At 37.5% G+C, this 27,361-nt stretch overlaps 1 protein-coding gene across 2 annotated transcripts in view; it reads right to left on the bottom strand.

The window, feature by feature from the left end:
- The window catches only part of ntf3 (neurotrophin 3), a 41,491-nt gene extending 28,143 nt beyond the window's left edge, over nucleotides 1–13,348 (bottom strand). Inside the window, exons 1-2 of one of the 2 annotated variants that reach the window (XM_017432588.3) lie at nucleotides 13,176–13,348; nucleotides 12,781–12,896 (exon numbers count right to left, since the gene is read on the bottom strand). In XM_017432588.3, the coding sequence (XP_017288077.1) occupies nucleotides 12,781–12,819 (39 nt within the window). In that variant the 5' untranslated portion in view covers nucleotides 12,820–12,896; nucleotides 13,176–13,348. The remainder of the gene's footprint in view (nucleotides 1–12,780; nucleotides 12,897–13,175) is intronic. The other variant, XM_017432589.3, reaches the window with a different exon arrangement.
- Nucleotides 13,349–27,361: the final 14,013 nt, after the last annotated feature.

Consider the following 27,361-nt stretch of genomic DNA (forward strand, 5'->3'; position numbering starts at 1 on the left):
CGGCATCAAGCCTAATACAATCACTGAAACAAGAATAGACTTTAAAAGGCTCAGGAGCAGCTTTGGCTTCTACCATTTCAAACACACACATCAACTTAGTCTGCTCACAAAAGTGATAAAATAGACAATGGAAGATGAACCACAAACCTAATAATGTTGTATTTTCAACAGTGACAACGACCAAACCTTTCAAATTTATGTACTGCTCATATCCTGAAACGATTTATTTGAGGGACAGCCAGAAAGGAGACACAACTTTAAACACAAAAAATGATGCACTCAGTCAATGTAGCTCAAGTCTCAAGTGACTGAAGTTTGAACAAAATCAACAGCTGCTGAAATTTCCAGTCATTCCTGTAGAAAACAGTTACTGGATTTAGGTTTGTGTGATATTACAAATTATGTACCTTTATGGAGTGCAGTCCTATTATCTACAAAAGGTATCTTTCATTAAATGTCTATCAGATTAGTAGGTTTAGTTTAATTGCTAGATCTAAGGGTTATTTTACACCAAGATGGAAACCAGCTGTCTCAGATATCTTGAACCTCATTGAACATCTGCCTCTTATCTTATCAGCATCTAATACAACATCTGCCCTGGAAGATTTATTTTTTCTTAGACATTTTAATAAGTTGAATCTACAATTTTCCATTACGTTTTAACGATATAATAGGTAAATTAACTCAATCAGTAAGGTGGTTGTCCCTTAAAACTGTATCAGTAATTAAACAGATGTTTATCCTCAAACCTTTGTCCAGTTTCTACTCCACCTCTTTTACACCACTGGCTTCATATAAACCAAAGTACAACAGGTAAGTTTTTACCTCATCAGTTTCAATAAGCAGTTCACAAGCTGATAAATCACTTAATAATAGATTCACCTAACTTTATGTGGTCCCAGTTAAATGATAATGGCCATGTTAAGCCAGTAACTCACTGGGTTGTGACTACCGGAGACTGTATGGTCACTCAGAATTGCAAAAGAATAGGCATATTTGCAACTGCAGTCTCACTGAACTTTGAGCGTTTGCAACCGGTGAGTTGTACGCCAATTTTTAAAACTCACAACCTATTTTTGTGTGCGCTGCTTGGAAAACAATATTCTAGTCTCTGCACATTATTTTGTTTCCCACCTCCTCTCTGCCCATGTTGTGCCCACCTTTGCAGCCGTCCAATGTGTTGCAGCACACTTTAGAATTGGAAACAGGCAGATTTTGACCAGTTCTTTGATAATTATTAAAAATGACTTTAGACCTGAACATTAACCTCGGATGTTTTCTGTCACATGAGAGTTCCTGTGCAGCAGTCAAAATACAGCTATAGTGATCTTGAGACAAATTCAAGATGCCTGCAACAACAACAGAGAAGGTTTGCAGCAAAAGCTTTTTTTTTAAATTGGTCAAAATCCAAGCAATATGACTGCAACCCTCTGTGACTCGCGCTAGAAAACTGAGAACGTCCTTTAATTGTTTCGAGACATTTTTGAGACCCATAAATGTCGTTTACCATCCAGTCACCAACAATTGCAGCTCAGCGAGATACTGGCTATAAGAAAAGGAGCAATGCTGAGCTTCTGACTACGCTATAGAATCTGCTCAAAATTTTTAAAAATGTATACTTCAGGTCTTTATTTTTTTTAAAGCTGTTTCAATTTTTGTGCAGGAAATCTCTCGTTTGAAGCTATAACTGAAATACTGTTAAATTTAACCATAATATCTAAAGAAAAGGGTTGCAGGCCTGCTTGTCAGAAATGTCTAAGGCATGCAAATACATTCTGCATAAAAACAAAGTGGTGACAAACACATTTGAAATGACAGATTTGTTCAAATTCAAACAGAAGGCAACCCAAAATATCATGTTTATATACAAGGAATTTATGTATAGTCTGTGCATTTCATGACAGCTAAAACACTGCCTCCTCAGTTCAAGATACAACACTCATGACAAATCTTTTCTTTTTTTTAACCATACAGTGAGGGGTATGCATGGTCATCAAAGAAATAGGCTGTAGCATAAGTTCAGACGGTTCAACTGGGATTCCTCACAGTTTTATGCGAGATCTAATCATGCCTAATATGTTGAGAAGAAGGTTTAACTTTCTTCGACTTTGAAGATCATCTTTATCTTCATCTCTACTTAACTGGTAATCTTGCATGCCTCTGTATTTGTCATGCTTCCTATTACTTCACGAGGCCCCTGAGAGCCTCACCAAACATCCTCCCATGTTTTGGCTGATTTTTCTTCTTTTTTTTTTTACATTGTAGCAAGGTTTTTATCCAGAGTGGTGGGTTTTTGTTTGTATTTTCTCTTACATTTTTGATTCCTTTCTCAAAACTGCTGGTTTACCTGTGATAAAGACTGAGTTGTTTCTGTTACAGATTTCAGTAATATCTGCTCTTCACGTTTGGTTTTGTTTTGCCAAATTTTACTTGATTTAAGTTCTTTTTTAGTTCTTTTTTTTTTAGACTATTTTTTCTTTTTCAGATTCAAAGCTCTAAAAAAAAGAGAAAGAAATTCTGGGCAGTATGCTTACTGCTTATTAGCACAGTCTTTGCCAAGTGTTGCAGCTTGTAAACACATTTAATAGCCATTTTTTATGTCTTGTTTCAAACGGGCTGTTTCATTTTACACTGAATATTTTCATGGTTTATTCACGTGTTTAAAATGAAAAGTTTAGAAAACTGTAACGGCTTTGGCAATACCTTGTTTGAGTTGGGAGAGTATCCTGTTGCAGAAGGCAGATTTTGTTGATATGAAACTGAATCCCATTTTTCACTCTGCCGATGAAATGTTTCTCATGCCACTGGTTGCAACACACGCCCAAAGCAAAAGCACTTCAGCCCTGTGCCCAAGGGTTGCTCTTTTTATTTTTTGACATTCTACACACCTGCTTCTCCAAACATACAGTATCTTGCACATTGTGCATTTTGCAATAATTTCATTAATCAACAGGACTTCTTTCCAAAATACAACAGGCTTGTTAAAAGCATATTGGCAAACAGTCCTGGTTGTGTGATGAGGGCCCCACATTTTTTAAATAACAAACATGAAAACAAAAAAGCTTTCTCTTATTTTTGGCCATCATTGATTCTGATTGCTGCTCAGCTCATTACGACTGAGTTCAACCAAGGTCCTTCGCAGTATTTATATGACATCTAATGGTCTGTTTTAAAAAGTTAGTCAAGATTTTTTGAAGTTTGCTTCCATTATTTTGCATTACACAGACATTCTGGAAGAAACATAATGATATTCCTGCGGGTATGCAGCTTAAATGCTAGAGCTATCATTTAGTTTTATGTAAATATTTCTAAAATGTGAAAATAATTGTGACACAAAGGTTTAAAAAAACAGTGTTTGAATGAACCTCTGTAAACTTTTTTTTAGTTTACATTGTCTTAAAACAGCAAAAAAAGCATTTTGGTTTTGTCCCTATTTTGACCAGTCATTAGCTCATTAATCTGGTCAAAATTAAACTCTTTTTCTTTAAATTAAGGTTCTTCAAAGAGTTATTTACAAACAGGGGTAATAATTGCTCTTCATGTTTCCACAGAATCCTACTTCAGATGATTTGAAATATCGCTTCAGCGTGTTGACAAGATAAGCTTTAAAAATCATCTTCAACTTCATCTCTGCTTCATGCATGACTGACTTTTTGTCATGCTTCATGCTCCCATATTAAGACTCCTCAACATGAAACATGAGGATGGTCATTTAGTAATGCAGTCAAAGTGACTTGGCTTAGAGTGTGTTTTAGATCCAAAACAGTTCAAGCTCATCAAACAACCAAATGGACACATTTGGACTGCAAAAAAAAAGTTGGCAGGATTAAAAACGACCTGAATTACAACAGATATGCTTATCTGCAGCTCCGGTGAAGCCTGCAGATAAAGTGTTTAGTCACTACTCAGACTTGTCAGAAATATTACAGTATGACAAGTAAAATTGTAAACTTAGCTCATTTTAGACATGTCCTTGAAAATCTACACCAAGCAAATGACTGAGAAAAGCAGTAATTTCTGTGACAAACTAATTACAACATTTCTTACTGTTAGAGAAAGCGAGACATAAAATTTAGAAAGCATCTAATTTGTTGGAATTAGATGCTTTCCAAATGTATTTCTTTGACTGATGCATGTAAAACAGTGTTGTCGCTCACAATTTGAGCAAATTTTCCGAGCAGAATAAAGGATGCTGCAAAAAGACTCCTTTCAGTTGAATACATCACAACAGTGATTGTAAAACACAAAGTTTACCACTTTTATTTTTTAAAAAAATAGGTGGATTTGCTACCAACATGATAGGTGATCTCTCAAAGCTTTAGTATACATTTCTGGAAAGCTGCAGATTTGACTCTTAGGGCACGAATTCTGTTTTTGCAAAGAGGCCAAAGGAGATTAAGGGAAAGCAACCTGTGTGAGGTGAGTGCCAGCCATAAATATTTCCACTGTTTCAAGCCTGATCACCGTATTGCATTCATGTTTTGACACACAGGCGTTGAACGTGTTTTACTGTCGTTTACTGTGAGTCCCACAGAGCTTCTTATCTTTGATATTTGTATAAAACAACAAAACTTATTGTAATCTTCTCGTAGGATAAATCGATTTTGTGGTTAAACATGTGCACTTATGAGCACATGTGCCAGTTTAATCAATCCAACTTACGCAGTGGAAAAACTTTGAAATGAATATGTCAGTATTTTCTAAAATTTAAATGTTAATTGCTTTAATTTATTCCAGCATCATAGTAGTTCTCAAATTAGTTTGTCAAAAACTGAAAACATCAATAAATTTCACCCAACCAAAGATTTTCACTTTTACAGCAGCCAGTTTTGAAAGTATTGAGCTTTAAGGCATAAGGATTAGTGGTTGGATTAGTCTTATGTTAGGGTTAAGGTAAACCAAAGGCCACTGGTTAGTGTGTGAGACTAGGTTTGTGTGTGGCGAGTTTGAGAGTCTGTTTAAGTCACAAAGCAGCAAGTTTCACCCTCAGGTCATCTGAACTTCTGTCAGCTCAAATATCAAAGGTGCTCAAATCAGTCAGTGCAGATGTCACTTCTAAGGATGTCTTCATGAGGAGAAAACGAGATGTGTCTTCTCTGTGTCAAAACTGTGAGGTGGTTTCATTAGGCTCATCTGTGTCCCTTCCTTTCAATGAATCATTAAAAACTGACAGTAACTATCTTTTCTGTCAAGGTTGTTTAACTGAGGGGAGCTTTAAATGCAGCCTGCTGGGAGTTATTACTTACAGGGGTCATCCGGGTGAGACATGAGAAAGAACCACAACAAGTTTTTCCAGCTTCTTCACGGAAGATTAAGTGTGAACAGAAAAGGAAAAAAAGTCAAAAACAACACTCTCCGTAAGTATGGCATAAATGTAACAAGAAGCTGCTCAGGCGATGCATAACATCCCTAAAACGAGCAGATTTAAAAGGAATCTTAGTTGACTTTGCAGCGGTTTCATAGTTTTATCTGGGAAATAAAAATTCTGTTACTGGCAGAAGACCCCAGATCTTAAGCTGATATCATCACAAAATGAAAACTAAATCATTCTGATTTGTACATTATAACAAATTGTTCATTGAAATCAGTCCTGTTAACTTTATTTTGTTTAATGCATAGACTGAATAAATTACTAGACACCAAATAGGTACTTGGAAGTTGAAAGAAGAAGGGAACCAGAACTGACGAACGAGACATAGCACTTTGGTTAAAAAATAAAAAAGTAGGCAGAACTTAAAGCCCCATGTCCTTAGAGCAAAGACTCTAGTTCCAAAATTCCAACATGGTGGCTCCCATAAACCAGGTCCTGTTGGCTTCAGTTCCTTTCACTCATCGTCTAGTATTAACTTGTATCAGTGTTTTCATGCCATTTCGTAACACACATAGAGTCAAATCATTTTCCATACAAGCAGAATTACCGTTAAATCTTGACCAAAAAAAAGAAAGAACAGCATTAATGTTTATACACTATTTAAAAAACATGCACCCTTTAGAAGTTTCGAGAATAAATTCCTGTGAAGTGGTAACACAGTGTCTGTGACAATGAGAAAGGCTTGTGTTTTAGCCCAAGGTGTGGTCTTTTTCTAACCCCAACTAATTCTCCAAAGGAAAATAAGGAGAAAGAAAACTGCCAGAGGAGGATTAACTTTAAATGCTGAATTAACCTTGGCAGTAAACAGCTTGTCTCACTTTTGAAACAGCATTTTCAGTCTGGAGGAGGTGCATGGATGTAAGATTTCTTCCCCAGTTTCATTCGATCAGAATGTTTACTTCGGTCATGAAATGCAAGAATGCAGTAGACATGTAGGAGTGTTAACATCTGTCTAAGGGCAAAAATTACCTCAGCATGTCATTTAAGGTTACTATGGGTGGGGTGATTTAAAGTTATGGTTGGTCCACCAACCTCATCTCACAACAGAATGTCAGGATGTACAATTACAAAGTTTTACAGCACAAACAAATGCAAAAATCGTGGCCCAATTAGTTTTTTCTCTACTTTATGCTTTTAGTTTGATTATGCCTTCAGGAGTTCAATACATGTTTTTTCAGATTAGATCAAACAAACAGTTTGGTTTAGATTAATATACATATCTAGGGGTTATTCAATTTACTGTTTATAGGTTGTAGTTACAAATACAAGCACTTCAATTTCTTTCACACCTGGCACTAACATCTGTCCTGATCTGATTGCATTCAGATAGTGCTAAATACAGGTGTGAACAGCCTCATTAAAATTATTTTAGTCAAACTCCCTACAGAGGTGCTCTCGACCCCTTTTATCTATAATAATTTTGTAGTCTGAACACAATCTGTCCTAAGCCCCACTGTAGGACCTCCTACAGAACTGATAAGACCCCATGCAGGCAGGAGGTTTATTATCTGGACAGTATAAAAGAAATTAAGTTTACAGAGCTGGTAACTGACGTCTATTTGCATGTTTTGAGGAACTCATTTGACTGCAAACAGAGCTGTCTGCTTGCAGTTGAATCACCAAAGATGGATGTTATAGCCAGGTCTGAACAGGGCCTTTGATACACATGATACCATTCAGACATAATGTATTATAGTGTAACTTATTAGTAGCTGCTCAATATGGAGTACAAAGACTTTTTGGGGGGAAAATCAACAATCAACGGGTAAATTTAAGAGGTTTCAAAGAAGCAGGGAATTTCTTTGAAACGGATTGACCTCATATTCAGGGGATAGGAAGAAAACGTGTTTTAGAATATAGGCTTCAAATACCTTTTTCACGAGACACTAATCCACCTTTGCTGCGCTTTTCTCTGAATATTATATGTGACCAGATACATAAAACCAAAGTTATTGCAGCTGGAAATGTGGTTTTATGATGTCAGTAATGATTGCCATAAATCAGCATACATATAGTCAAAATCTTGTTTTCAGGTTTACACTTCTGTGAATTTTTTAAGTTTAGTTTTTCTTTGATTTACAGCTTTTAGAGTCCAGATAACAAGTTCAACTAATCTGTAAATGTATGTACATGGATAATAAATAAGGGTGTGTAGGAATTCGTCCCAGCTGATCCTATCAGAGATTAGCTGTATCAGGATCAGGACGTTACCCAGAGGTCACTGAGTCTCCTTTTTGATGTAGATACAAGGAGAGATAAGCAGCTGAGGAGAGAGGGGCTGGATGTATATGAAGAGGGAAAACATGGAGAACATAAAGATCCAGAAGGTGGATATAAGGAAGATAAAGGAAATTGCTAAGACAGAGAGGTAGATTACCAGGTCAAAAAGGACAAAAAGAGGTCAGTTGAACAGTCATGTGACCAAAGTGCTGGGGAGCCTCACCTTGAAACTGCATGATCTCTATCTGATCTGCCTCTGGGAGTTGTGGGAAGTAGAACAAAAAGACAAGCAGGGTAGCTTTTTGTTGCTGTGTGTCTGAGGTTTCCATCAAGTTGAGCCTAAAGGTTACAGGTGAAAGGAATGAAAGTCCTAAATGAAAGTAACGGTGTGTATTTATGTGCCTGCACTCTGTCGGTCCAGCTCTAATCCACATCCTCACAGTATGTTTTGCTCTAAGAAGCCATAAGAATGTGCGGCGCATAAACACTCCACTAAACGTGTAAACCATCTTGGAGCAGGCAGGACCGTGAAACGAAGACCGTATAGGATCGCAGCTTGGTCCAAACGAGTACCAGGGGAAGTATGGAGAACACGTTGAGGATGAACTCACCCACATTTTTTCAATTTTTGCTCTTCACTCACATCTGCTAGTTTGTACATGTTTTTTTTTATTGTAGTAAAAATCAGATGTCTATTTGGGAGAACTCAATGAACTTGAGTGGGCCGAAATTTTAAAACGTCCAAGTCAAACCACAAACTAACCTGTAGCTATCAACATTTAGGTACTTGACCCAAAACCCTCATAAACACCATTCTAACACTTTTTTGGTACTTGAGCTCCACTTGGTTTTAATGGGAAAACCCCTCAGAGTTTTGAAAGGCAGAGACAACAGAGAAGAAATATTGTTGAGTGCTTTGAGAGTTGTGGAGTGATGGGTTGATAACATTTGCTCCTGGCATTTTAAAACATGATGTTTTCTACCCGCTGGCTCATGGTGCATATTTATTGTAGTGACTTGTTAAAACTAAATAGAAATCAACAAACTGAAAATTAAAAGCTCTACAATTACAAAAAATTTTTTGTCTTTAACGGACGGTTAAAAAGTCTAAATTTGTAAAATGTTTATGCCAACAAATAAAAAAAAGAACTCTGATTTTTTTTTTTCATCTTCATAGTTCTAATCTGTTAACACACACAGTAAAAAAATAAGTAAATAAAAACTAAAAACTAGAGAAGTTGCATTTTCTATAAAAATGCAGTGTGAACACTGAACTTGGTTGAATAAGATTTAAGTGAATGATCAGAAAAAAAGCAAAAATTAGCAAAACAGAAGTTAAAACTAAATTAGCAAAATGTTAAATAAAAGACCAGCAAAAGAGAAGCTAAAAGGTCAAATTAGCAGGACAGTAGGTAAAAGCTAAAAAAAAAAAGTCACAAGTATGCTAAAGTTGGTTTCAAGGAAATAGTTTTTCAAGGATTCGAAGAGTTTTCCATTCTTTTCAAAGACATAAAACATTGCAATTAAGGTTAAATATTTAGAAAATATGTAAAAGATTGGAACAAAACAAAAGCCAGAGCTGTAACAATCTGAACGAGCTTCATGTTTTGATATTTGAATAGTTAAACTAGCTGAAAGTGACTTTTACATTTGTTTTGTAAAATGTACAGTATTTCTTTAACTTGAAATATATTTTTTGTTTTAAAAAAAATGAAACAATGAACAAATATTTTAAAAATAAAACTGAACAAATATTGACATTTTACTGATGTTTGTTGCAATCCCGTCATGATAAAACTATATGACATGTAGGATGTCTGCTCTGTTTTAAACAACATCTGTAATTATTTGTCGTTTGAAATTATCAACCCACACAAATCAAATGATCTAATGAAAAAAAAAGCTGTGAAAAATAAAATCACCTTCAACATGAAGGAAATTATCTTTTTGCCATTTAGAGCAAATTGCACTTGTCCAGTCCAAATATATGGGATGATATTATCAGTATATTAAAATAAAAAAACGAAGAATATAGATTGTACAAATGAGCAGAATGAGCTATTATTTGCTTTTTTAAAGTTTCAAATATTTACATTTTTTTACATCCAAACTTCATTCCCTAAATAAGCCATAAAAAAAGCAGTAATATGTTTGATACATTACCAGAAAACTATGAGAAAAAAGGAACTTATTGCTGTTAAACAGGGTGGAAATGACTCATTACAAATAATATTTTCATTAAAGAAGAGCCAGGATGATGTCATGGTTATTAGATCATTAATAAATAACTTATATTACCCCTAACTGGGGACTAAATCATGATAATGATGAGCTACAGATCATGTATTAGTGAATCATCAGGAATTCATTTGTTTATAATCAAGCTGAGCACAGCCTTCATAACAGAATCAGATGATGAACAGCACATCCTTTAAAAAAACAATTCATCAACTATCAACACACATCTCACTGGTTCCTGACTTTTTTAAGAACGAATCATCAACTGATCTCCTGCTAATGTGTCATTCTTTCATCAACTTTGTCTCAGAGTCAGTTTGTTGGATTTTAAGGTGTTATTGTTACAAATAAAGTGTCTGATATATCTCTCTCTGAGTTGAGTTTCCTGCTGACTTCAAGTGCCATTAAGGTAGTCCTGCACTGAAACAATACTTCAGAAATGGTTAAAAATGTAAATAAATTTCATTTTGTCAAGGACAATATACTATATTCACATTTTTGGTAAATGTTTGTATTACTTGATAAGTCAGAGTAGTTATAGAGGACTAACAGGACTGTGTAGTTATACTTCTCTCCAAAACATAAGCAGCTGAGTTCAACACATCGAATTCTTTAAAAGTCTGATTAAGAGTTCAAAACTTATCTAAAGGCTTTAGATCGAATGCTCCAGTTAGTGTTCTTTCTTGTCCGTTTCAAGTGATGTGATGTGATCTTCTCGTGGTCTCTGTTGCAACACATTTTCTCTGATGAAAACAAATTAGTTTTGTTGTTTCAGGAACATTCATTGTGTATTTCTGAAAACGGAGAACCGTAAACTGAATTGCACGCATTAAAGGAGGTGAAAACATCACATGTTGATCAGTCGCTTTATTGAACTGGAGTTACTGATGAATCTGTTGATGCCCCCCAAGCTCTTCAATCAGGGGTCTGCAACCTGCGGCTCTGGGGTCACATGTGGCCCCTCAGAGACTGTGAAGTGTCTCCTTGTAACTTTGACCAAAGTAACACAAACCTGTGTAATATTTATATCTAAATTGACAACATGAAATAGTACATTTCAAAACTTTCCAGTCTAAATATTTGCAATAAGTCTTTCATATTTCTGCCTCTGTGAACTCAGTTTTGAAAGAATTAGCATGTGTTTAGAATGCATTGTGCACCCAGCTTCCTATCAGGAGCTGATTGTGACTCAATTTTTCACTAAAATGTGTTTAAAACACAGTGCTCAGTTTTATTGTTTAGCTTATGGTTTGTTAGCTCACTCCTTACTTTGTTTACGGAACTATCAGACTCATGCAGTCGTTCTGAATCCATCAGAAAACTCCCATTTTTAACAGACTTGAGGCCGATTGCTGTAAAAGTGGTTTTGTGCATCTTTTGGAGATGACAGATTTGCCACGTTAAGTGCTTTAAGTAAGTAAATATGTTGGCCTTTCGAAAACATTTGAGTGACAACAACCTGATAAATAAAACTTTACAAATAATTCTGTCTTTTATCATAATTTTAAGGCTCAAGCAGATTTAGTGGCTCTACAAATTATATTTTGGAGATTTTTGAGATAGTAAAATGTCTCTTTCAAATGTAAAGTTTGTATATGTGTTAAATACACAGACACACACACACACACAAAGAAATTAAGTGAATGCATCTGCTCATTTACTTCAAACCCCCTGCTGTCCAAAAATCGTTGTCTGATCACACCTACCAGAATCCACTTGACAAACACACTTCAAAGCCCAGGTTCTGCCTTATCTGCTGACATCATTTCTATTAAAATAAAGTTTACACTCTTCTTGAGCTTTGACTCTTGGGCTGGCACAGGCGCTTTGACAGTCACACAATCCGGTTTTCAGACACATTTTCCCAACTTGCTTGGGAGACATAAACAGCAAGCTTGGGTCCAGATTGCTTCCTAAGCTTTAATGGTAAGGTTTTCCTAAACCTTAAAAGGTAAAAAGGGTAGTAAGTGGAAAGAGAAGTTTGATGTTGAAACAGGTTGGAAAGCCATGAGGCACAACAGGAAGTAGACTTCTTAGTTGTTTTTTTTCGCCTTCCTACTGTATATCATGTCTCCGCCCATGATCTATTCCCAACCCACTCCCCGTTTTTTTCCCCTCTGTAGTTAAACACAAAGTGATCCCTGTCCAAACTTCTCCCACAGAGCCTATAACTGATTTATAAAGTGAGTCCTCCCAACTGCCTCGCGTCCCAGTGTTCCTTTTCGTGTTGTGCGCGCCTGCTGGAGAACCCGAGAGACCGTGCGTAAAACCCACAGCTCACACACCAACGCAGACTCCAGCAGCACCAGAAACGCATCCACTAAAGGCTCAGGACGCCCACTCACGCGCGCCATTACGCAAAGAAGGGCACACTGTCCCACCACACAACTGCAGCATCACTAGAGGGGAAAGAAATTATTTATTAAACTTGCGTAAAACTGAAATAAAATCATTTTTGATTTTTTTTTCACCCTACAAAGTCTTAAGACACGTTCTGTAATGTTGCACTTGTTCCAAAGTGGTACAAATACTCAGAGAAAGTTTATGGGACTTGAGGGACACTTGAGCGTTGCCTCAAACACAGTTTACCCTCCTTGAGTTTAAACAATTACGCAGCCGCGAAGAAAAGGTACACAGCAGAAGGGTGGGTGGGAGAGAAATCCTCACATTCAACGCATAGTCGGCCTTTGTTTTGAGAGTCATCTGTTACATATCAGCTTTCACACCCACAAAACCGCGCGCCCGGCCACAGTTAACGCGTGGGTAAGTCAAAGGCACCATTTGAAGCGCGTCTCTTTTCGTGCGCATTCAGCCAGATCCGCTCCCTTCAGCACACGCCTTTTGGCTTTTAAAAACAACTCAAGCCTTTATGTGCGTGCGCGCGCGCGCGTGTGTGTGTGTGTGTGAGAGAGAGAGAGGCAGCTTTGGAAATACCCATCCCTTTTGTCTACCTGTGCGCACGCACTGAGAGGCGAGTAAAAGAAGCCCATGCTGTTTTTTGCCTTCGGGGAGCGCGCGCTGTGCGTCTCACTCTGTTCTGTTTTACCTTCCAAAGCTCCAAACAAAACTGAAAACAAACAAACAAAAAAAATCATATAAGCTTCTTTTAAAGTAAATGTTCCATTTATTTTTGCGCAAACCCGGGGCCAAATCGTGCGGGTTTTCAAAGCTCACACTCAACTTGCTCCAAAGTCTCCAACTGAAGTCAACTATTTGGTTGGGTTTTATGTCTGTTGCCTACTTAGATTCGTTCTCTGTGCTATCTTTGGATCAAGTTTCCCTGAAGTCAAACAGAGTTTCACCCAGTCTAAGCGCCCACAGGAAAACAAATAAAGGGCGTTCCTACCGTAATAAAGGTAACCATAGCATCGGCGGGTTACTATCCAACAGAGTCGACATGAAGGTGATTAGTTTTTTTCCTCAGAATCTTTTGGCGAAAACTTCCCACCGTCTGAGGACCGCCGCCTGTCAGTGCGCCTCACTGCTTCTGTTTGGAGGAGATCAGGGTGTGCGTAAAGCTCTCTGTCTATCTCTCTCTCTCTCTCTCTCTCTCTCTCTCTCTCTCTCTCTCTCTCTCTCTCTCTCTCTCTCTCTCTTTCTCTCTCTCTCTCTCACACACACACACACACACAACACTCTTTGGACAACATAATCTTCCCCGCTCTCTCCCTGTTAAAGCACAGATGGCTCTGGGCGCATTTTCCTGCGTGAGACCCGCACACTCGGACTCTTTCTGTCAGCAGAGCATGACATGAATTAGGACACAGAATTAGGAGCGTGTGCTTGAAGTGTGCGCGCGAGTGTGTCTAAAGAGATAAACTCTTTAAAACGATGCTGTAAAGACAAAGTTATTTTATTGTAAAGAAATACTCACTGCTGTACAGTATAGGGCTACAGAAGGGGGCTACAGTTGTTGAAAACAGTGGTGAACCTAAGATTTTTTAAAGTCAGGGGCCACATTGTCTACATTTATATAAATAAGGGCCAGGCATGGGTGCCTGATTATGTTAGACAATCGAGGAGCAAAATTAGCAAAACATATACAAATGTGATCATCCACCACATTCATATTGTCTTATAGTGTAACCACTCCCCTGATAAAATGTGGCTCATTAGCATAAGTATAAATTTAAAGGGATGTCCTGAGTTGCTTTAAAGTATTGAATCAAGGCCCAGTCTAGGTATTTATCACTGATCAAAAGGAGAAGTTTAAATATCTGGGAGTCTTGTTCAGGAGTGATGGTAGGACGGAGCAGGAGATGGATCAACAGATCGGGGCGCCATCAGCAGTAATGAGGGTGTTGCTTCGGACTGTGAAGGTGAAGAAAGAGTTGAGTGGAAAGGCAAGGCTCTCGATTTACTGGTTCGCTTACATTCCTCACCTAAGGTCATGAGGTATGGATCATGACTGAAAGAACAAGATGTCGGATACAAGTGGCTGTAGGACCTCAGCCTTGGAGATGAGGTGAGGAGCTCCATCATCCGGGGGGAGCTCCGAGTAGAGCCGCTGCTCCTTCGCATTCAAAGGAGTCAGCTCAGGTGGTTAGGATGCCTCCCTCTGGAGGTTTTCTGGGCACGTCCCACTGGGAGGAGACCCAGAACTCACTGGGGGGATCATGTATCCTTTCTGGCCTGGGAACGCCTTGGGATACCCCAGGAGGAGCTGCAAAGTCTCGTTGGGGAAAGGGATGTCTCCCTCCTAAACTCTAGTGACTCTTTTTCGAAAAAGCAACTAGCAACAGATCTAGTGACAAAATTGTTATTGGAGACTTTTAGACAGTCTGACGTGAAAGCACATATCATTCTTACTCTTCTCAAGGAGCAGCTGGTGCTGCCGTGGGCCCCTCCCACATCCCAAAGGCCTCACAGGTGGCCCAGTACTCGTGCAGCTTCCCTCCCAGCTGCAGTCAGAGCAGGAAATGTTCACTGTTCCCCATCCAGACTGCTAATGAATCAGGGCTGGTTGATCTGGTTGGTGTAAATGTAAAACTGTCTTTGCCTAAAATAAATCTCTGCACCAAAATGTCTATTTTGTGACACTTTTGCTGGTCCCAAACCCGGATAAAGTACAAGGGTTGAGAAAAACAACAAGAATTAACAGAAGAAAGTTCATTCGTAGTTCTAAACAAATTTAGGGTTTTTTTTTTACTCACCTTTTGTTTCTCCCACAACATTATTTGTTTTTGGCCATTACCTTGTTAGAGTTGGATTCTCTAATCTCAACATCCTGACAGTATTGGATTGAGACTCAGTACTTAATTTTAAATGACTAAAAACTGACTTAAATATCTCTGATCAGTCTCACGGACAAAGAAATATCTTGTTCAGTATGCCAATAAAATAATCTGTTCAGTTAGTACCAGCATATTGTCAGCACAGATGTTCCCCTGTATAAATGAGGGTTTCATGTGTTGGGAAATCAGACTTGCAAATAAAAGACATGACTGAAAGTTTTGTGTTCCTCTCTGCTTTATTGGCGTATGGGTTTAATTCATGTGTTTGTTGTTGTTTGGACTTCTCCATTTCTCATGTTGCACATCTGGCTTTCCTTCTCCATCTTAATTCAAGGACACATCTGGATACATTTTTAAATGCTGTCTTTATGTCCAGTATCCACACATAAGACCTGTACAATAGCTTTATAAGCATAGTGAAAGACTCGCTGATACTGATAGCGTTTTTTAGCATGTAATTTATGATACCTGGATGGTAGGCCTTTGTGTTCATGTAGCAGTTATATTATTTATGTATTAGTTATTGGTTTTTATTTGTTGATTCACTCATTTTTAGAATAGAATAGTCTTTATTGTCACTGTAATCCACACAATTGCACAGAGAAATGAGACTAAGAGAGCAGCTCAAATAATTGCAGAAAGCCCTAATAAAAAATAATAATAAGTGAACATAAAAAGAGCTTGTTTAAAAGAAAACTTGTTTGAACTTGAGTAAAGGCTTACCAACCATTTTTTTAAAATATTATCGTTATTAAGGGTCTCTTAGCATTGAGGCACATTTAATTGTATTCAGATGCTATTCTTTCATTTTTTTTGATTTGTATCTCCTTTCACAACATACCAAAAATACACGAAATTTACCAACTAAACCCAGTCTTGGTAACTTTAATAATTTTTACTAACTTGCAGTGACATTTTTATAATACAAAATAGTCTTTGCGAATTCTTTTTTTTTTTGCATTTTTTTACATCTCATAGAGTTTATACATTAAAATGTGTGAATTCTTGTCACTGGTATTGGATTCACAATTTTCTGTCAAATCCCTACAGAGTGCACACAAAACTCACATGTGGTGGTTACCATGGTGACCCTAACGAGCTCCTGACTGCAGCTTTAACATTTATATGGTCTCTTTACAGTTTTTATACAATTTACTGATGAAAACTTTAACATTTTGTTGTCTTAGGTTGCTACAAAATTCCAAATTACTATTATCTGCATTGGCACCTTTCATAGCTTTTCCAGAAATGTTCTGCTTATTTTAGTTTAATAACTTTTTCTTGTAATCCCACAACTGTAGGGAAAGACATCTTCCTACAAACTGCAGTCAAATATGGTAAGAATCTGAATAAAAAGGTGACTTTTCAATTTTAGTCTTACTGAATTTGTGATGTTTGCAACCGAGTGACCCTGCACTTTGCACATCCACTTTTGGGCCATGAACACAGCTTACAAAATTGTATTCTAGGTGTACGTAGCATTGTCCTCCTCTGCCCGTTTAGCACTCACCTCTCCACATTCATGATTTATCACTTTACACTTTAGAAACATGCAGATTTGGGTCAGTTTTTCAATAATTGTTATTTATCTTCAATGTGAGCCTGTGAAGATTGCAAGGTCTCTACAAATCAAGCAACAAAACTGAACTCCATTTCAACCATATTTGAGACTCCCTCATGCATGTCGTTCTCCAATTAGTCGCCAGCAGTGTCAACCCAGTGAGAAACCTGCATGAGTGCATACCTGGATAAAAGGAGTCAGCTACTCAGACTGTTGTGGTGACCTGTTGCAGTTTTCCTTTCCAGTGAGTGAAAAGCCTGTTCAGTTTCTGACAACACCCTTTTCAAATTCATGCATTACCCGAGTAAGATCTCACAATATATGGGATTTTATTTAAAAAAAACTGTGCCTAAAATATGATTTATGCTTTGATAATAAAAAAATAATAATTTTAAACTGTTATGGATATATATATACTTTGCATCTGGTTTAAGAATTGTGCTCAGCAAAGACACACATGTTGGGTTTCACTTTGTATGTTAAAAAATTATTGTCACAGTCACCCCAAGAAAAGGTCCTTCACCTTCTCTTACTCATTCCTGTGAAGGACTTGTTAAATTTTTATCAGTACAGTGGCAACGCACATCATCAGGCACTCCTGCAGGATCCCCACATGACATGATGACTGTAATTTTTACCCTGAACTGCACTAAAACTCATCAAATATGGAAGACATGATGACGTTTTACAGGGAAGAAGGGGGATGTAGAGCGAGAAGATGAGAAAAGGAACACTGGTGAGGATGAGGAAGATATGGAAGGAAGTGAGAGAACAATGAATTTAAAAAGAGATGTGAGAACAAGAAGAAGAGCTAAAAAAGTCAAGACTGAATAGACTGAAAAATACTGAATTTAAAAATTTTAAACTATATTAGCATTGGGCTCATTTATATTCACAGTAAAGGATGTATTTATGGATTTGTCCAAATAGCCTGGCTTCATTTAATGTGGGTTAGACTAAGTTTGTTTTTTTAAATGCCACACTTGTCAGCTGCTATTTTGAATATTGCATGGAAGAACAGTTTTTCCCACTTTTTGTCCCGACCAGGTAGGGGCCCATCATAAAAAAAGACTGAAATTATTTTTAAAAAGGCTCATCTATGCACCACCAAAACAATCCTGAAAGATTACTGTGAGGAGAGTAGGAATGAGAGGAGGCCTGATCTCACTCTTAGACAATAATTCACTCTTTTTTTCACAATGAAATGGCACATTTTCCCCTTTCAAATCAGTGGTATTAGCGTCATGAATCAGTGGGGATAGGGAGTGGAGCTTGTGTGTACATGTAACTCAGACTCAAAAACCCAATTTTTTTTTTTTGTGAGTTAAAGTACTTGATTCACATTTCTTTTTGGCTGTGTTCCAAAAGGTTTAAAAGCTTTAGATTTGTTTAATGAGTGAATGAAAACTAAGTTGTGTCCTCACATGGCATTTATGATGTGGCTGATATAATGTCAAACTGAGGTCACAGTCCATTAGCCATGAGTAAGTGTATAATGAACATTGTAATAATCTGTTATAGTTGGAGTCTGGGGAACAGCCAGGAATAATGTTAGGGTTTTGTTCATGACCGTATAGTATAATTTGGTAAGACACAACAAGCAACCAGGAATATTGTACTACAAACACACAAAACTGGCTTACTGTAAAATTAGTAGGAGAGCAAAAAGTTAAGTTTAGGGAAAAATGTTTGTTGTAATTAGTTTAAAAAACAATTTTTTAAAAAAATCTAATGATCCAGTGCTGTATGATTGGACACAAACGTTTGTTTCCATCATCTTTTTAAGTCACATGTGGGTGTTTTACGGCACACAGACCATATCCAGCCCATTAGCCATTTCCATCCGGCCACAGGAAGTCAATGAATAATAACAAATTAAGTATGCTGTAATCCATTCTGCATGTAAATCCTCTAATTTTATTTCAAAGGCAAGTGGGTGGTTACATCAGCTTAGTCTCTCCATTCCTATCTCCAGAACTGAGTGACCATCATGTCAGCACTCAAAAACAAATTATAAAACAAACGGTTGCAGAAATAGTTTTTGACTGAAAGATGCTGCTATGTCAATGGGTCTTGGATTCTATATCTCTAAATATGACGGGTTCAGAATTTTATGACCCAGTCACAATGTCTACTCTTGTCAGCTAATTAAAATCATATTCATGGCTAATTCTAAAAACTTATATTTGCCAGAATTGAGTTTAGCCTGTTTGTTCGGGCCTCAGTCCCAATTTTATGTGCCCCTTTGGAAAAAAAAGTTGGCCACCCCTGATCTAGGTCTTATTAAACATCTACTCTACTCCAGATATTTTTTTAATGGACAACTTATTCTCTGTTTATATTGTTTTCTCTTTCCACACCATTCGAGCAAAGAACCTGAAATATTCATGCCACGCCACTAGGTGGCAAGAACGTCTACGTTTATGACCTCAAAAAAAAATAGAAAATGAGCATTTTGAATTTGGCCAATGAATATTCCAAAACATTTTTTGTATTTTTATTAATATTGTTTACAGTTTCCTTTTAGTGGTTGGACATTTCATAGTTTGATAAAAACAAGATTAGCATAAAGTGCAGCATTAACAAAAATGATAGAAACAGCTCCATTGTTGTTTTGGTTGGTAAAACAGCTGAAACACTGGGTGCCTTTAAATCTCAACTTAAAACCCACCTGTTTAGAGTTGCTTATGGCTAAATTAGGGTTAGAGTGCGGGTTTTTGATGTCTTCGATGTTTTTCTCTTTCTTACTGTTTATTCATTGTCACATGCTGTTTTTATTTTGTTTTTTAATTATGTAAAGCACCTTGAAATGCCTTGCTGCTGAAATGTGCTATACAAATAAAATTTGATTAATTGATTGATTGATGGTTTCTGGAGCCTAAAGTGACAGCATGAAAGTGGTTCCTATGTCATTGTTTCTAAAAAGCTTTATAATTCTGGTCCACACAAATAGACAAAACACTGACTTTTTAAAATCCCCACTTTGGAAATAGTTTTTTTGTTTGTTTTTTTAATCTGTTTGTTTCACCAAAAACACTTTGTGTGGACAGGATGTGCAAATGCACTAAAAATCTCTGTTTTTGAAAAAAGTCCAGAGCAGTTTAACCTTAAACATCACTAGTGGACCATTCTACTTCTGACAATAATTACATATTTTATTTGTTTTTCTTGCTGAGCCTCCTTTTTTGGGCTTCATTCTTTGCTTTGGTTTTGATTTTAAAAAAATCTCCGCTTTTAAAAATATGACCTCTATCAGCCTGGCTCAGTTAATCATAATAAACCAGTGATTTATGAAATGTAGAATTTACACAGAAAGTGAAAGATTATGCTGTGTTGTGATTAGCCTTATAACCCTAAACAAAAGCACTGAGAAGTTTCTAAAAAACTAAATGCTGATGAGCTAATTTAATGGCTAGCTAACCTAATTTATCTGACTCGAAAAAATTGTTTGCACAGTAAATTCCATGTGCATTATGCTGATGTTTGGTCAAGCTGGTTTGTAGTTTATTTTTTCTTCTTCTTGCAGTGTCATAGTTGATTTATCAGTTTGCACTGCGAACAGCATCCATAAATTATCCCAACCAACAGCAAACACTGTTTCTGTTGGAAATGATTGCAAGATCAGCACATTTGTTATTGCATTCTTCCTATCGTGCCACTCTTTGGTCTGTAGAGAATTAAACAGCAGTTGGTGGATTTGTTTATTAATAGGAGATGAATGAAGGACATACAGGACGGTAAGACAAACTCAAATAATCAGCTTAGACAGTTATGTGCTGGTACATGAAACAAATTTAAGGTGGAAATTGTTCAAGTTGAAAAAAAAAGGAAAATATTAGAGGACTTTGGAACTCAGGAGAGATCAGGAAAGAAAGGTAAATCAAATTCCAAGAAACTTCTGACTTGAAGGACAGAAAGTTATGAAGAAAAAGAGGAATCGAAAGAGAAAAACGTTAAGGACGGAAAGAAAATAAAAAAAATACGACAGAAAGTGGTGCGGGTTGTGCCACTGTGCTCTGCTGCCTCCCAGACATGTAGACAAATATACAACGGAAGAAGGCCTTGGGTTACACTCACATTCTGTGTGGTATGTGTGCGTACTAATGATCACACAACCCGTGGCTTTGACAGAGTTGAACATGTTTAACATGTCAGAGCAAACGCAGACCTCACATTGGGAGGATGTGTTTGTGTTAACACCAGTTCAGAATGGACTACTGGTCCCAGGGGACGGAGAGTCATTGTGGAATAGTGTGTATGTAGCTGTGCTGCACTGTTTGCACACTTTTATTTGAAATAATAAAGTTTACATCTTGTTTTAGCACAATATTACTTACACATGAGTTCACTATCATGCAAATCTGTTGATTTACTACATATGTTTTATTGAAATATCCAAAATGGAAATTACATGTTATTGGAATAATTATGGATTAGTTCAACCATTTCAAAGTTGGTTTCTTTGAAAAAGCTATAAATAGTTAATATTATGTTTATTGTAGAAAGCTTCTTGAATGGCCTTAGTTAGGAGAAAGAGTTTCAGAGTGCATGGTTCCTTAATTTCTTTTGTCAGTGAGTGTATTCACAATGCAAGTTAAGAGAAAAGGTAAACAAATACATCTCTAAATGAAGCCCTAAATATGAAACTAGGCTGGATTCAGCTATCATGGCAGTCTTTTCCATTGCAGCCGTCAACATACCGTGCCTCGCCTTTCTTCTCCTCTGCAATCACCTATTGCTTTGTGATTGTTTCCTCAAACATTCCTGCGTGTTACCCAGAGGTAAATTTGGATTGGAAAGAGAAATGTGCGTATCTAATGAGCAGGAAAAGAATGTTGCAGTGTGAAGTTCAGCACGTCTCCTCAAAATACCAAAACTTTTTAGAATGGTTGAAGAGTCTCACACAAACAATAGAACCCAAAAAAAAAAGTCTAAAAGACTGGGTCTCACCCAAACCAGTGCCAACATATTTGTGTAAAGACCTACAGCAGTGATTAATTCAAACGTTATTAAACAGTTTGAAGAGAATGATGTTATCAAATGGAGACAGGCTTACAAAATATTCGATCCAGTGAAATCAGTTATGTTAGCTATTTGCCTGATCTTGAATATTGAGAAACTATTTCAGATTTGCATCTAAAAATGCTGTTTGTCTTAACTGAGACTCTTAAATTTGTTGGTCAGATTATGTTGACTTTAATGAGTTATAAAATAAGATAAAAAACTAAAGATACTACCAACAAAGGAAGGTCCTTTTAAATTATACTGTACATTATTTGAATGAAGTCTTCTAATTTTTTTTAAGTGAACTTCCTTCAACCCATCAACAACCAACTCCTTTATTTTTGTGTATAAACATGCTGCACAGTTTAGTTATCTATATTCCCTCAAAACTCAATAAAAGTATTTAAGTGTGTTTTTAGTTGCTACTTTAACAATATCCAGTTTAGAGAGAATCTATAGAAAGGACTGAAGAATATTGAAAGCTAGAGTCAACCAAAAGGTCTTAAGCCCCTGAAACCAAGGCTCGACCACCAGGTGCTCACAGGTCTTTTCAGTTTTACCATTACAGGAGTATCTGTGAGAATTTCACTGGCTCTTCTTCTTCAACACTGACCATTGGTCTTTCTGGGTCCAGCTTTATGGGTAATGCCAGATCAATTCAAGAGAAAAAACTAAACCATGCTAATGATTAACACGAACACACACAGGTTTGAATGTTTAATTTTCAGTTTAATCAGCAACAGATCAACTGAAATGAAAATATGTCATTTATTTTAGGTCAGGTTATGACTTCCTCCTCTTGTAGTGACAGAAACTGAAGAGGCGGTTGTTTCTCTGCCACCTTCTGAGGTATTAGCTACTGTTGGCCCAGGAAGCACCAGTGGATCAGATGTGACATTGTGCAGAACAGTGAAGGCAGGAGATGTAAAGGCGGCAGTGGACTGTCCTAGGAGAGAATCAGCTGGAAGGGGTCCTGTTTGTCACTGATTCTGGGAGAAAGTTGAGTTCATTAAAGATGTCCCTGTGGTACGGCCAGATCCCTGTGCACTGAAATCCTTTTTGCACCTTCTGAGGTGAGGCTGCCAGGAGCAGGATGTTGTTTAGGTCATAAATATTGATTGTTTGCCAAGGAGGCATTCTGTGCCACTTGTCCATCTCACTGTTGAGGTCCTCTTTTAGTAACCTGTAAACAGTTCTGTCAAATGAGAAAGACAATAGGAAAATGTCATTCACTCAACAGAAATTGATGGAATCATCTGACACAAGAAAGGGGACTGTAGTCCAACAGGAGCAAAACTCTGCTGTCTTATATTGCTCTAATATGCTGGACAAAATACTGCAGGAACACAACAAAGTCCTGTTCCTGCATCCAGCCACAACTATTGGCTGTGCTGGTTGAACACTCAAGGCCACCTCTGATGAAATAAGGGAAATACGTTTTTCTTAGGAAACACAATGTTACCCAGCGCATTTCCTGCCAAGGCCACGATAACACGTACACCCTTCTCTGCAGATGTTAAACTCCCAACTTTTTTCCTTCCCCCAGCTGCTACGACATGTCCAGGATTCTGGACCGTTTTTATACCCGTGTCAACTGTGTTTCCGATGTTTTTGCCAGAGAAACTATGCGTCAACAGGACTGTGGACAGCTTATTAAAAACCTTTGCCACGTTAGTTGAATTAAAACTGGTGGCCCTGCCTAAACTTGTAACCTGAGGTCTTCTAATTATTAGATGCTGGAGTTTCTCATAAAATTTTAAATAAAATAAAATTTGAGAGCCAGCCTTGTCTGGCCATGCCATTTGCAGACCACTGTGCAGGTGAAAGTATCCTTAAACATTTTAACCTGCTACCATAAATATGCTGAAATATGCTCTTGCACTTGCAGATTTAATGTTGTTTCGTGTTATGACAATTTCTTAAATGACTCTTAAATTTTAAGCTATTGAACACATTGAATGCAGCCACAGAACACATCATTTCTGTGTAATGAAATACCTCTATGTGTTTTGCAGGCTTATATGACCATTAACATTGTGAATAACTTTTCTGTAGGGTGCTTTAACTTGTATTTCTTATTGTATTCCTACCTGTTTTGTGGGAAGCCCAAAACACAAAGCTGCTACTTTCTTCACGTATACTTAGCTAATGTAGCCTCCAGCTCAGCTGTAAAAACTGTGTTGCAGCCATTCTCTCCTCATCACTTTTGCCAGGAAATCAACAGGAATGATGAAATCCTGTGCCGGAAGCCTGTCTGACCTCCCCAGCATGACACACTTTGTGGCCTTCTCTCACCTACTTGTGCTTCTAAATCTAAAGTAAGACATCCTGCAACAGGCATGTATACATACACACACAAATAAAAAGCTTACAGGATATAGTAATATATTTGTATTATGCTTGTTACTGTCTAGACAAACAGAGTTATATTTCAAGAGCAGATGTGTATCCGGTGAACTCAGGATCTAACTATCAAGAAATAGTCTATCAATTGTTACCACCTAAAGCATATTTCAGATCATACCATAACATCTTTATGTCCTTTATGTTAGAAAATGTGTCTTATGAGCAGACATTTTCAATACAGCAAACATTTTTATTTTTTATTTGCTTGGTAGATTATCTAAATTTGACAATTAATTTGTAATCTTACATTGTGCAATCAGAAAGCATGACATGCAGCAGAATTGTACAGTGATCATGCACGACACAGCATCATATAGTGTGTCAGTTTTAGGGCACAGATTAAGATTAAAAATATTCTAAAAATCTTAAAAATTATCAGAGCTATTTGATGTGGAAGGGACTGGGTGACATAAAAAAACGTACCCAAGGGAAAATACTTTTGCAGATATACTTTGGTCCAATTTCCCACACTCAAAGAGAATGCTAACATGCATGTGCTAAATAGAAATCATAGACTGGCTTGTTGCACATGCATCTTAAGTGTTTCAACTGTTCCACTGTGTCAATTGTTCTCAGTCCACCACCGTTACCTATTGTACTTGTAATCAGAAAACCTGATTCTACCACTTTATTACAGTTTATCACAGTACAACCTCAGAAAAGTAAATTAGATTCAAAGTGAAATCCTACTTTGTCCAATAACCTTTTTTACTTTTTAAATAATCAGTTAGGTTTGCTGCCACAAAATATATGAAAATAATCAATACAATGAACTTAGATTGCCAAGAAATTATTGTTCAAGTTTTTAGGATAATCATTCAATAAAGATGTAGAAAATGTTTTGTTTGCATTTATTAAAAGCGTGTGTTTTAATAAGCTTTTAATAAGCTGATTGTCTGTGAGCCTGCAGTTTTATGTTATCAATGTGTTGAGTCTTTTGTCATCCAGCCAATGTGTTTACAACATTAAAGTGTTTTTCTTCCTGTGCTGTGGAAAATATTTTGTTTCAAAGATATGGTAAATGTTCCATGTGGATTAGCGTCTGCTGCAAATTAACTGAGTTAAAACAAAACATTTTAGATTGATAGACTGGGTTGCCAATGGTCTACAGTAAAAGATGACGGGTGAAAAGTCCTGGCCAAGCAAAGAGAAGCTGTTGCAAAGATTTTTGTTTGCCAATGACCTTTGTAATTAAAGTTAGATTACATTTTGAAACTAAAGGCATTTGGCTACAGTCATAATGGAAAGAAATCAGCAGCAGGCCAAAGCTTGGGTCTTTTATGGAAAACTTAAATATCATGGTGATTGCACTATAACCCCAAAGGGAAGACTTTTTGATGCAACTCCCACAATTGTTCCTGTCATAAATGTATCATAAACAATGTTATAATCAAAAGGAACATCTCCAAACAAAGTAAGATAATTCACATAAATGAACAGAACCATTCTCTTATAATGATCTAGCTTCAGTTGACATGTGAGCTCCCCACACCATGATGCCAGGAGAAATGCCAGTATGTTTCTCCAAAATATAAACAGGATTCCCTTGGTTCTACCATAAACACATGCAATGGTCATTCATGGTAATGCAGAACTTAGATTCATTGCCTAACATGTTGCAACTCCACTTGTCATTGATCCATGCCTCCAAGTAACAACATCACCCCAAACACTGCCACCTCTGCTGTGGTGTTATTGGCAGACTTCACATGGGATGGTTAGCCCATAGTCCAGCTGATGCCAGTCAAAGTGACACAGGGTTTTGTAAAAAGTTTGACACCTGTGCGGATGGCTGGTGTAAATGTTCAAGGGATTCTTTAATTCTTGGTGCTCAGTAAGGCATTGTTCCCTTGATGTGGTCTGTCATGGGCAACTGGAACCCTGACATCATGTGTGGGTACCCTACTGTACCAACTGGTCCCAACATCAGGTCATTGTGATATCTGTATGGCCCACATGTCAAACGATATGAACACCTGGCCTCATGTGAACCCACAATGGGAGCCCATGAAACTTTATCAAGTGCTGGTAATGCTTTCTAATGTATCTATGAGGGATCCTTTGTGTCTGCTGACCTTCACTCACTGTGTTGATTTACTGGCTACTACCTGATAACACTGTCCTCCTTTCATGATGCCACCACTTATTGTGTCCATTCTAGACTTACCAGCCTTTTGCAAACTGAATCATTTCCATGCCCATCATCATTGGTCTGCATGTGTACCAGACTACATCTAGTAGCACAGCAGCACTCTGTCATCCACCTTTGTTACTGTTGTTGATCTACTCGTGTATGCACATAACAGCAATTAAATGCAGCCGTCTGAGGTGCATGTGTGTGCAATTTCACATGTTGCGGCTTCCTTTGAAATGCAAATGAAGTGTTCGAAAAGTTCCACTCTGAGGCCCTGTTTACACAAGAACAAGCTCTTTTTTCCATGTTTATTGAGGCAAATCCACAAAAAAGGCGCATTTACATGGATATGGCTGTGCTCACTGAATCAGCTGTAGTTTCCATGCCAGGCAAAGTTGCCAGATATGAAATGACAAGCTATCATCCTGTCACTTTAAAAGCATTGTATTTTGACCCAAACTGTCATATGTGCTGAGTGAGGTGCACCTTCTTGGAGGGAGGAGGTTGTGAGATTAGTTGTGTTGCGATTGGTGAACATGTGAACTGAAAATGAGGGGGACTTGACCCTAAAACTATGTTATAAAAAGGGCAATTATTGTTTATCTGGCAGCACTGATTACCAATCTTGGCCAATACAGATAAAATTAGTAATTGTGATCGTGATTTGTAAATCACTTGTATAGTGCTTTATGTAGTCCAAGGAAGGACACCAAAGCGCTTCACACTAGAATCAGTCATTCACCCATTCTCACACTGTGAATGGGTGGTGAGCTACATTGTAGCCACAGCTGACCTGGGGCAGGCTGACAAAAGTGAGGTTGCCTTTACGCCAGCACCACTGAACCCCCCAGCAGGCAAGGCAGGTGAAGTATCTTGCCCAAGGACACAATGACTGAGACAGATGGAGCAGGAGTTTGAGGCAACCTCCTGGTTACAGGACAGACTGCTACCTTCTGAGCCACTGCCACCCCCATTTTTAGCACCATCTCTGAATTTCTGGGTAATTTTTTTAGTGTCCCATCCAGGGTTTGCTTCCTTTTCACCATGTTGTTTGGCTGACTTAATGATACCACAACACAATATTCCATAGTGTGTGACAGATTTTAAAAAATGTTAAGTCCATATAATATATAAAACTCATCGTTTTCATTCTTCCATTTAAAATCTGCATGTTGGAGTCCATACATATATCT

This window comes from Kryptolebias marmoratus, linkage group LG18, assembly GCF_001649575.2.
Source record: "Kryptolebias marmoratus isolate JLee-2015 linkage group LG18, ASM164957v2, whole genome shotgun sequence".
NCBI classification, from domain to species: domain Eukaryota; kingdom Metazoa; phylum Chordata; class Actinopteri; order Cyprinodontiformes; family Rivulidae; genus Kryptolebias; species Kryptolebias marmoratus.